Source organism: Dromiciops gliroides, chromosome 4 (genome assembly GCF_019393635.1).
Source record: "Dromiciops gliroides isolate mDroGli1 chromosome 4, mDroGli1.pri, whole genome shotgun sequence".
Classification (NCBI taxonomy): Eukaryota; Metazoa; Chordata; class Mammalia; order Microbiotheria; family Microbiotheriidae; genus Dromiciops; species Dromiciops gliroides.
In genome coordinates, this window is record NC_057864.1 from 349,820,550 (window position 1) to 349,832,810 (window position 12,261).

The 12,261-nt window shown below is 37.8% G+C and overlaps 1 protein-coding gene across 1 annotated transcript in view; it reads left to right on the forward strand.

Moving 5' to 3' along the window:
• DCBLD1 (discoidin, CUB and LCCL domain containing 1) overlaps window positions 1-12,261 on the forward strand; it is a 112,043-nt gene that overhangs the window by 74,177 nt on the left and 25,605 nt on the right. The window contains exon 6 of the mRNA XM_043999753.1: window positions 1,696-1,829. Within this exon, the coding sequence (XP_043855688.1) occupies window positions 1,696-1,829 (134 nt within the window). The remainder of the gene's footprint in view (window positions 1-1,695; window positions 1,830-12,261) is intronic.

The following is a 12,261-nucleotide window of genomic DNA, read 5'->3' on the forward strand; positions in this document are numbered from 1 at the left end:
TTAGAAAAGACCATGACAACCTATTGCTCTTACAAAAGAATCTGAAGTAGTTGTGTGTGGGAATGTACTCTTCCCCACCACAGAAAAAAAAAATCATAACTGATGTCATTTTTTTGTTGTTGAAATGCTTTCTCTCAGTGAAAACCAAAAAAAGCACCATTTCTAGTAGCTTTTTTTTTTTTTTGGTGTGTGTGTGAGGCAATTGGGGTTAAGTGACTTGCCCAGGGTCACACAGCTAGTAAGTGTCAAGTGTCTGAGGCCGGATTTATACTCAGGTCCTCATGAGTCCAGGGCTGGTGCTTTATCCACTACGCCACCTAGCTGCCCCAGCTCTTTTGTGTGTGTGTGTGTGTGTGTGTGTGTAAAGTTTTTTGGAGAGGGTAATGGAAGCTTTCTAGAAGGATAGACTATGAAATGGGCTAATGATTCAGTACGTTAACTTAGCAGTTAGAAGTTACCATCAAAACTCTTACAACACAGTCCTTTATATTAATGTTTTTCATGAAATTGAAACTGCTGGGTCTTTCTTTAGTAACTGCTGGATGTTTCAGCAACTTTTAGAAAGTAGATACGGTTCACTACTTGCCCAGAACATGGAGTAACTATGTGCATTGGCTGAGTTCAGCATGTCCCATACCCAGGTGCTAACTGAATGCCTGTCCAGCACCTGGTGACATCAGTGATACTCTCAGCTAGAACTCCTGAAGCCAAGAATGTTTTCAGTTATGTGAAAGAAAGACCCTCTTCAGGACTGAACCCAGTATAGGGTTCAGAATAGGGCAATCCCAGATTGTGTCTCTGGGAAGTCAGACTGTGGTAAACTAGGCTTTGGGCTGTCAGATTCTATGCATACATTCTTTCCTGGTGTTCTTGTTAAAAAAAATTTTAATTAAGAAAAGATAATTCCCTTTCCCTCTCACCCATCCCTTTAAATTAAAAAAAAACAGAAAAGAAAAATATAACCCTTGTAACAAACATGCCTAGTCAAACAAAATCAAATTTCCACAATGGGCATGTTGAAAACATATATGTCTCATTCTGCATCCAGAGGCTATCAGCTTTCTGTCAGGAGGTGTAAATAGCATGCTTCATCAGCTGTCCACTGTAATTGTGGTTAGACGTTGTGTTGCACTGATTTGTCACCTTTAACAATATAGAACATCAGAGGGACTTTAGTGCTAGCCTAATCCAATCTCTTCCATTTAAAGAGAAGCAAACTAGGGCCAAAAGAGGTTGAGACTCTCTGTATATTATGTTAGTAGTGAAGCCAGGTCTCATGGACCCCCAGGTTGCTTGTTATTTCCATTATACTATAGGGCCTTTCTGGGATTCAGGGTGTCTGTACAGAGCTTCATCTGGTTCTCTGTTTTGTTCAGCCGGCTCTATGTCTAATGTGTTGTTAAAAGCTCCTATTTATTAGAAAGCAAAACTCTAGCTGGTGAGAAGCAGTAACTTTTGAAATGATTCTAGCAACTTATTGAAAATAAGCCTAGACACCGGCCCTGGAGTCAGGAGGACCTGAGTTCAAATCTGGTCTCAGACACTTAACACTTACTAACTGTGTGACCCTGGGCAAGTCACTTAACCCCAATTGCCTCACTAAAAAAAAGAAAAAAAGAAAATAAACCTAGAGTAAAAATCAAAATGTAGAGTAAACAAACTATGAATCACACTATGATTTCTTCTGTATTTCAGACCTCTCTATTATGCAAAGCAGCAGTGCATGCAGGAGTGATTGCAGATGAACTGGGGGGACAGATCAATGTGCTCCAGTCAGAAGGGATCAGCCGTTATGAAGGAATCCTGGCCAATGGCATCTTCTCCAAGGAGTAAGTGTCACTAGTCCCTGCCCTACTGCCACTGACCCCCAACCCCCAACCCCAATAGAAGTTAACCCTGAAGGCATAATTAGCCAGCTCCCATCAGAGAGAGCAGAAGGAATATGATACTTACTGTTTATCATTTGAAGGAAAATATGTGTGTGCTTGTAATGAATTCTGATGATTTCCCTGTGGAAGATAAATGCAGCTTGTAAAAGGGCTCATTGGCAGTGCTGACATTTAAATTAAGGTGGTACAGGTGCCACTCCCCCCTTCCCCTTGGGAGTTTTCCTAATCTCATGTACTTCAATGAAAGAGAATGAAGCCTTGTTCTATTTCCGGTTTTACATATTCTGCAAATTACTAGTTATCCCAGAATGTGCAGAAGGTGTTGAAACAGGAAGTCTGTCAAAATATACCTTTTACTTTTTTTAAATTAAATTAAATTTTTTGGTTACATTTTAAGTTTTGAACTGTCCCTTCCTCCCTACCCTGAACTAGAGAAGGCCATTTGACACAGATATATAAATATAATTATACATATGTATGTATGTGTGTGTGTATATATATATATATATATATATATATATATATATATATATATATATATGAAACCATACTATACATACTTCTTTCTCTGGAGGTAGAGATCATCTTCCTTCATAGGTCCTTTGTAGGTGGTTTGAATATTTTAATAGAATAATTTGATCATTCACACTTGTTCTTTGAACAATATTGCTCTTACTGTACACATACTTTTTACTTTTAAGTTCTGCTGAAGACAACTGGATATATATGGATATATTTCTATATGTGTAAATATCTGCATATATATCTCACATATAGTGTGTGTGTATGTGTGTGTATGTGTGTGTGTGTGTGTGGTGAACATATAGATTTGTCCCAGTAAGCATCTCAAGGGATTTTTGTCTTTGTATCTCAATACCTAGCTCAGTGACTGACACATAACAGTCACTTAAATGATTACTGAATTGAGTTGACAACAGTAGATAACCTGAGTAAGACTTTTTTGGAAATGAGGAAAGTTAGATCCTACAGAGAGCAACAGGGATGTTAGAGGTTTCTAATCTAACTCCCTCACTTTTTTGGTTTTGTTTTGATTTGGGGTTTTTTGTGGGGCCAGGTTAAGTGACTTGCCCAGGGTCACACAGCTAACAATTGTCAAGTGGCTGATGCCAGATTTGAACTCAGGTCCTCCTGAATCCAGGGCCAATGCTCTATCCACTGCTCTACCTAGCTGCCCCTTCCCTCACTTTTTTTTTTTAATTTTTTTGCGGGACAGTAGGGGTTAAGCGACTTGCCCAGGGTCACACAGCTAGCAAATGTCAAGTGTCTGAGGTAGAATTTGAACTCAGGTCCTCCTGAGGACCAGGGCTGGTGTTTTATCCACAGCGCCACATAGCTGCCCCTCCCTCAATTTTTAAATGAAGAAACTGAAACCCAAAGAGATGGGATGATTTGTCCAAGGTCATGTTGAGAGTGACAATTTGAACTGGGTGTCTCCCATTCCTGGAGTTCTTTCCTTATCTCTGTTTTAAGGTTTTCCTGACTTCCTTTAGGTCCCAGCTAAAATCTCACCTTATGTGAGGTTTTTAGAATCCCCATTAATGCTAGTACATTTCCTCTAAGATTATCCCCAGTTTATCCTGTCGATTGTCTTGTTTGAACATAGTTTGGAACAGAAGCTATCACTGCCTATCTATTCCCCAGATTTTATGATCTTAACATTCTTTTCACTTGGCATATAGGATTTTTTTTAACCCCAAAGGCTCAAAGAGATTATGGACTTTTCACATTAACTCTATTGGAGGCACATTAACCTAACTTCCTCCCATTTCTTCAGTTATTAAGCTGTGTGCTTTAAAGCCTAAAATCTTTCCTGAAATGAAACATTTCATAGATAGATAGATATGTAGATGTGGTCATGAGCCAGTTTATGGTGATTTGGTACATTAAGGCTTTGTGTCATTTTATGATTTGTAGTAAAATTATCCTCATCAAATGCTGTTGCTTGTGTGCAGTGAGCCTTTAAATGTCAGCTGTGACCTTGACCTTCCTGGGTCTATTTAGTTTTACATTTAGTCCTTTAGTACCAGGCTGCAGTTGTCATGAGCTTTATACAGACTTGTGTACATTAATAAATTATTCCAAGAAGTTAGAGTAAATTATGGTATAACTTTGTTAGGTGCTGTTAATACCAATCTGAACAAAAGAACATTGCTTTTTAAAAAATCTATTTAACTAGGAAGCTACCTGTTTATGTGTATGAATGTTCTGCCTGTATAAAGACATTGCCTTAAGAATTTTTTCTTTTTTATTATTTTGAACCTGATAAACACAGACATTTTCTTATACCATACAAAGAGCAGAAAAAGAGAATGACACCATGAATTTCCATTACATACAGCTTGATTTAAAAAAAATAGACATTAGATTTAACTCAGTAATTCCAACAATGTCATACTTGCTTTGTCCCTTTCTGAATGTCCTTCTGCTCTCTTCTATGTATTATTTTTTTAATTGTTTTTGGGTTTTTTGCAAGGCAATGAGGGTTAAATGACTTGCACAGGGTCACACAGCTAGTGTCAAGTGTCTGAGGCTGGATTTGAACTCAAGTCCTCCTGAATCCAGGACTAGTGCTTTATCCACTGCGCCACCTAGCTGCCCCTCTATGTATTCTTTTTAATGTTTCATTGATGCTATTCAGTGCAGTAGATAGTGCCCAGGGCTTGGAATCAAGAACTCATCTCACTGGGTTCAAATCTGGCTTCAGACATTTGCTAGTTGTGTGACCCTGGGCAAGTTACTTAACCCTGTTTGCCTCAGTTTCCTCATCTGTAAAATGATCTCGAGAAGGAAATGACAAACCACTACAGTATCTTTGCCAGGAAATTCCCAACAGGGTAACAAAGAGTCAGACACAATTGAACAATTCTTTTTTTTTTTTGTATTATTCTTATCCCTCCCAGTATTCCTCCCTCCCATGCCCTTCCTCCCCCTGACAAGAACCTTCTCTTATAACAAATAAATATAGTCAAGCCAAACAAACTTATTCTTTTGTTGGGTCTGGGGAAAGAATGCAGATGTATTACTGGATCTATTAGTCCCTAAAGTAAAGATCCTACATTTAGCTGGAAGCACGTTTATCCTCAGTCAATTTACTTCCTTGATTTAAGGAGACAAGAATAGACTCAGGAAGAGGCAATGCATCCTGGAGATGCTGCTAGGCCCAGTAGAGAGGAAAATAGAAAGGAAAACCTTGTTTTCTCACACTAGGATATTTGTGTTATTCCTGGAGGCTTCCTAGGTTAGCCACTCTTTTTATATTGATCTAACTGATTCATACTCATGAATAGCAGTCCCATAACTTTCCCAGAAGTATTTGCACTTTTAAAGGAATTTTTGTTGTTGTTGTTGTTCAGTTGTGTCTGACTCTTCATGACCCCCTTTGGGCTTTTCTTGGCAAAGATACTGGAGTGGTTTGCCATTTCCTTCTCCAGCTCATTTTACAGATGAGGAAACTGAGGCAAATAAGGTTAAGTGACTTGCACAAAGTTACATAGCTAGTAAATGTATGAGGCCACATTTGAACTCAAGAAAATAAGTGTTCTTGACTCTAGGTCTGGTGTGCTATCCATTGCATTACCTAGCCTTTAAAAAGAGTATGCATCCTCATTAAATCATATTGGCAGAATTTCAGGCCTTGTGATAAAGAAAAGTGAAAAAAATGCAGGCAATATTGGAGAAGATAGTTGGGGACCCTGGCTGGGGTGGGAGTGGAGGGTCACAATATAGGTAAGCCATGCCTACTGTTGAGTCTGCTTCCGGGCTTAATTCTCCTAAGCCACTCCTACTTTTTCCAGCTTCTTAACTTTTCTTTTTTTTTTTTGGCAAAGTAGCACAATGAAAAAAAGGGTTGGACTTGGAGACTGAATGACTGGAATTGATTTCTGACCTTTCTATTTATTGTGTGACATTGGGCAACTTTTTTCAGCTTTTTTGAAGCCAGCATTTCCATTTATCATCTTCATGACCTGCTATCATGAGAATCAAAATCAATAATCAACATAAAACATTTTTCAACCGTAATGTGGTATACAAATATAAGCTGTTATTTGTTATTATTATTATTATTTAGTGATTAAGTGGTGTGATACTGAGTTTGAGTCTAGATCTTCTAGCTTTCTCTAAAAAATATGTACATGTGTATGTTTTTAAAAAATACTACCAGTACAATATATTAGACCACAGTGTAAGTCTCCTACTTTACATTTATTTAGGTGTTTTTTTTTTTTTTATTTTTTTGCTGAGGCAATTGGGGTTAAGTGACTTGCCCAGGGTCACACAGCTAGTAAGTGTCAAGTGTCTGAGGTCACATTCGAACTCAGGTCCTCCTGACTCCAGGGCTAGTGCTCTATCCACTGTACTACCTAGGTGCCCATATTTAGGGTTTTGTTTTTTTGTTTTTTTTAGTGAGGCAACTGGGGTTAAGTGACTTGCCCAGGGTCACACAGCTAGTAAGTGTTAAGTGTCTGAGGCCGGATTTGAACTCAGGTACTCCTGACTCCAGGGCCGGTGCTCTATCCACTGTACCACCTAGCTGCCCCCCATATTTAGGTGTTTAAAAGGTTTACAGGGACATTAAGCAAATTTAACCTTCCAGAATTTTTCATTAGCCATCACGCAGAAATCATCACCTTTAATCAATTCCCCAACCCTTTCTTCTACCAATTCAGAAAGAAGGAATGGAAAACATTTCCCAAACTTCCACTACTCCCAATAGAATTGTAAGCACCCAGTCCTCCTTAAACCAAAAATCAGAGGACATTCTTACACAATTAATCTTGGTCCTGGCCTTTGTTTAACTGCCTGATATCTTTTTATAATGAAATGTCTTGTCCCAGACATTGCTAATTAATAAAAGTTTGGGATGGGCCAAGGACCTCTTGTCCCAATTGTACACAGAGAGAACATTTCCATTGAAGAGTACTTGAAATCTTAAATACGTTTGAGGAACATTTTGTTGCAAACTATTCCCCTGGAGTAGGAGGAAGAGAGAAGAATACAGACCAGTAAGGAAGTTCAGAAGGATAAGGGACATGGATTTGTTATTTGTGGGAACTATCAGAGAAAACAGAAAGGAGCAGGGATCTGAGGACATTGCAAAGGCAAAGAAATACTGGATTCAGAAAGAAAAGAAATATAAGAACAACACCAAATGATTCCCCTGGAACTCAGATAATGGCCTTTTGTTTTTGTTTTTGTTTTGTTTTGTTTTGGTAAGGCAACTGGAGTTAAGTGACTTGCCCAAGGTCACACAGCTAGTAAGTGTTAAGTGTCTGAGGCCAGATTTGAATTCAGGTCCTCCTGACTCCAGGGATGGTGCTCTATCCACTGCGCTACTTAGCTACACCCAGATAATGGCCTTTTAAAAAAAGAAAACCAAACGTGTTATGTACCAAAGCCAAAAGGAAATTAAAGAAACTAGCACTCTATCCAAATTGCTCTTTATTGAATATGACATCAGCTCTAGAAGGCCAGCCATGTGACAGAAGAAAATGGCTACCAATAGACTTTCACACCATTAGGCCATTCCTTGTATGCAATTTATTTTGACAGATTTGAATAATTATGCTTAGTCTTTGGTATAACTCAAATAACTATAACTAGCTTGGTAAGCCTTATAAATAGATACAGCTGGATGGCACAAGGTATAGAGGCCAGGACTTGATGTCAGGAAGACCTGAATTCTAATTCTTCCTTAGGTACTTACTTAGTTGTGTGATCTTGGATAAGTCACTTACCCTTCACCATCCTGAATGTCCTGTTCTGTAAAATGGAGATAATAATAGCACTTAAATACCAGGGTTGTTGTGAGAATCATATGAGATAATGTAATTTACATGAGCACTTTGTAAATCTTATAGCACTATGTAAATGCTAGTTGTTAATTATTAATAGATAATCTACCCTAATTAATAAATGTTAAGATGCTTCTCTTCAAGAAATCTCATATATTTTCTCCACTTAGCAGACCTGTGAGTTTTATCTGATCCAATTCTGACATATTTCCAAAAACTACCATCATTATGTTACTTATGGTTTCCCTCAGTGATCAGATAAAAATGTTTTCTTATAACCTGGAAATATAACTGTTCCCGAATGCATGTCTCCGTCAGCCTTTTACAGAAACATCCTCACATTTTATTCTTTACTAAAGAAGTAACCTTTGCCATTTGGATTTTTGAGTGGTAGTAATAATAATAGGTTACATTTGTATTGGATTCTTCTCTTTGGAGTGGTGGCAGGTAAAAAGTAGTGATTAGTGGAGGAAGTTGGTATAGGAACTCCCCCTGCCTGTCATAGATAAACAACCCTTATGTAATTTAGGGTCTTAGAGACGTGGAAATGGGGTGAATGGATGAAAGGTTAATGAATATACTGCTACTATGTGAGAGGCAGCCTAGTACAGTGCAAAGAGTGTTGAATATAGAATAAAAGGACTTGGTTTTGAAATCTGCTTCTGCCACATACCTATATGTGTGACCTTAGGCAAGGTACTTAACCACCCCTGTCCTCAGTTTCCTTATCTGCAAATGAGGAGGTTGGACTTGATGATCTCTGAGGTCCCTTCTAGTTCTGGATCTATGAGACTATGTATCCAACAGTCAAGACCTGAACCCAGGTCTTCCTAATACCAAGACTAGTCCTCTATCCACAATGCTATAGTGCCTTTCCCATGTAGTGGTGAATAGTTTATAAAACTTCCCATAGGCTGTTTCATTTGCTCTTTATAATCACTGTCTGAGGGATGGGTAGTACAAGAATTATTGTTATCTTCATTTTCCAGGTAGAGATGCAGAGACCCAGAAAGGTAATGAGAATGGCCCAGGGTCAAATAGCTAATTATGTAACAGAACTATAGCTAGTGTCTGAGCCTGAGGTTATTTTTTTGGGGGGGTTATTTTTTTCCATTCCAGCTTATTGCCTCTCACCCCAAATTCCAGAAATGCTGCATATATTAATACTATTAGTCATTATTTCTTGAAGCTCCCAGAATGTGTCTATAATGAGTATAGGACAAAGGGCTTTCTCAATTTTGGGGTGGGGAAACAAGTCACAGACAGATTTAAGCTACTTGCTCAAGATTAGAGTTGTTGGCAGAGTTGGAAGGAGAATTCAGGTAGCTTGCTGCCAAATCCCATACCCTTTACTGTAACCTATACCACAGAGAGCTGCCAGCATTAGCAAATGGAATGCAAACTTAGCATGTCTAAAACTGAACTCATTCTATTTCCTCCCAAACCCTCTCTTCCAAACTTCCCTGTTTCTTTTGACATTATCAACTCTCCTTGCTCTCCCTTTGCCTATATATCCAATAAATTGTCAGATCTTTCCATTTCTACCTTCGTAACCTCCTTCTCATTTGACTCCTTTCTAGTCACACAGCTTCTTTCTTAGTTCAGGCTCTCATCACTTCTCACCTAAATTATTTCAATCGCCTCCTAGTTGGTCTTCCTGCCTCAAGTCTCACTACTCCAGTTCCTTATATACCCTTCTGCCAAAGTAATTTTCCTCAAGAGCAGATTTGACCATGTGATGTCTACTCAACCAATGCTAATGGTTTTCTGTTGCCACTAGAATAAAATATAAATACCTTTGTTTAGATTTTAGTGTTACACAACCTGGCTTCACCCTACTTTTCCAGTCTCACTGGACATCACTCCTTTTCCTACACTTCGCAATCCAGCCAAACTGGACTTTTCTCTGTCCTTCACTCATGACACTCCTTACCCAGTGTTTGTTCTGTTGCATTGGCCATCTCCCATGGCTGGAATGCACTCCCACTTCACCTCTGCCTCACAAAATCTCTCACTTCTTTTAAGATGCAGAAATTTTCTGCATGGTCGTTTTCCTGATTGCTTACCAACTTCTAGTGCTCTCCTTCCCAAATTAATTTGTATTTAACTACTGTGTGTTAAATGTGTTTAATGCTTATAGGTAGATGTACTATTCACTTTGTATTTATGTTGTCTGTATTTTTATATGTACTTGTTTTCTCATCCATTGGGAGGTAAGCCATTGAGTGTAAGGATTATTTCATTTGTTCTACTTGTATCCTCAATGTCTAACACATTGCCCAGTACATAGTAGGTGCTTCATAAATACTTAGTATTTGATTAATTGATTCTGGTATTGCAGATTTGAGTTTGGGTGTGGTCGAGTTAATGCTGACAGTTTTTCTTGGTTATAATCAGTTAATAAAATCAATCTTTTAAGAGTAGACAAAGGCACAGTAAAGAAAGTGACTCTTGTTAGGCACCATTCAAGAGGTAATTATGAAATGTGTGGTTTTTAAAAATTTTTTAAACATTTCTATTTAAAGTTTTGAGTTGCAAATTCTATTTCTTCCTCCCTCCCCTGTCTTGGACAGTAAGCAATAAGATATAGGTTATGCATGTGCAATTATGTAAAACATTTACATACTAGTCATTTTGTACAAGAAGACTTGAATGAATGAAAGGGGAAAATAGATTGCTTCATCCTGTATTCAGGCAATATCAGTTCTTTCTTTGGAGGTGGACACTATGCTTCATCATTAGTCCTTTGGCATTGTCTTGGATCATTGTATTGCTGAGAATAGTTAAGTCATTTACAATTCAATGAATAATTGAATAATATTGCTGTTACTGTCTACAGTGTTCTCCTGGTTCTGTTCATTTCACTATGTACCAGGTCATGTAAGTCTTTCCAAGTTTTTCTGAAACCATCCTGCTTGTCATTTCTTAAAGCACAATAATATTCCATTATAATCATATTTATGCAGCTGTTTCAGCCATTCCCTATTTGATGAGCATCCCTTTGATTTCTAATTCTTAGCAACCACAAAAAGCTATTTTAAATATCTTTGTACAAGTAGGTTCTTGTCCTTTTTTGGGGGGGGGTATCTTTGGGATATAGACCCAGCAGTAGTATTGCTAGATCAAAGTGTACACTTTTATAGCCCTTTGGGCATAGTTACAAATTGCTCTCCAGAATGGTTCAATCAGTTCACAATTCTATCAGCAGTGCATTAATGACTCTGTTTTCCCACATTCCCTCCAACATCCAACAATTTTCCTTTTTTGCCATATTAGCCACTCTGATAGGTGTGAGGTGATACCTCAGAGTTGTTTTAATTTTCATTTCTCTAATCACTAGTGATTTAGAGCATTTTTTAATGTGACCATAGATAGCTTTGATTTCTTTGTCTGAAAACTACCTGTTTTGTATCCTTTGACCATTTATCAGTTGGGGATTTCTCCAGAGATATTTGTTGCAAATATCCCCCAGTTTTCTGTTTTTCTTATAATTTTGTTTCCATTGGTTTTGCTTATGCAAAAAATTAATTTTATATAATCAAAATTATCTGTTACATTTTAAAATGCTCTCTGTATCTTCTTTGGTCCTAAATTCTGCCCGTATCCATAAATCTGATAGATCTATTCCATGTCCTCTTTATTTGCTTATGGTATCACCCTTTATGTGTGAATCATGTAATCCTGTTGACCTTATCTTGGTATATGGTATGAGATGTTGGTTCAAACTTAGTTTCTGCCATACTTTTTTCCAGTTTTCCTAGCAGTTTTTGTCAAATAATGAGTTTATGTTCCAAAAGCTTGGATCTTTGGGTTTATCATATACTGGATTACTATGGTCATTTACTACAATGTAATTTTTTTTTTTTTTTTTTTTTTTTTTTAGTGAGGCAATTGGGGTTAAGTGACTTGCCCAGGGTCACACAGCTAGTAAGTGTTAAGTGTCTGAGGCCAGATTTGAACTCAGGTACTCCTGAATCCAGGGCCGGTGCTCTATCCACTGCGCCATCTAGCTGCCCCTACAATGTAATTTTTATCTAATCTATTCCACTGATCAACCACTCTATTTTTTAGCCAGTAACAGATTGTTTTGATAATTACCTCTTTTTTTTTTTTTCTTTTAGTGAGGCAATTGGGGTTAAGTGACTTGCCCAGGGTCACACAGCTAGTAAGTGTTAAGTGTCTGAGGCCGGATTTGAACCCAGGTACTCCTGACTCCAGGGCCGGTGCTCTATCCACTGCGCCACCTAGCTGCCCCATAATTACCTCTTTATAATACAGTTTGAGATCTGGTATGGCTAGATAACCTTCTTTTGCATTTTTTTCATTGATTCCCTTGATATCCTCAAGCTTTTGTTCTTCCAGTTGAATTTTGTTATTTTTCTAGCTCTATAAAATAATGTTTTGACATTTTGATTGGTATGTCATTGAATAAATAGATTAATTTAGGTAGAATTTTCATTTTTATGATATTGTCTTCACCTACTCATGAGGAATTAATATTTTTTCAATTTAATTGTGTGAAAAGTGTTTTATAGTTGTGTTCACATAGTTCCTGGGTT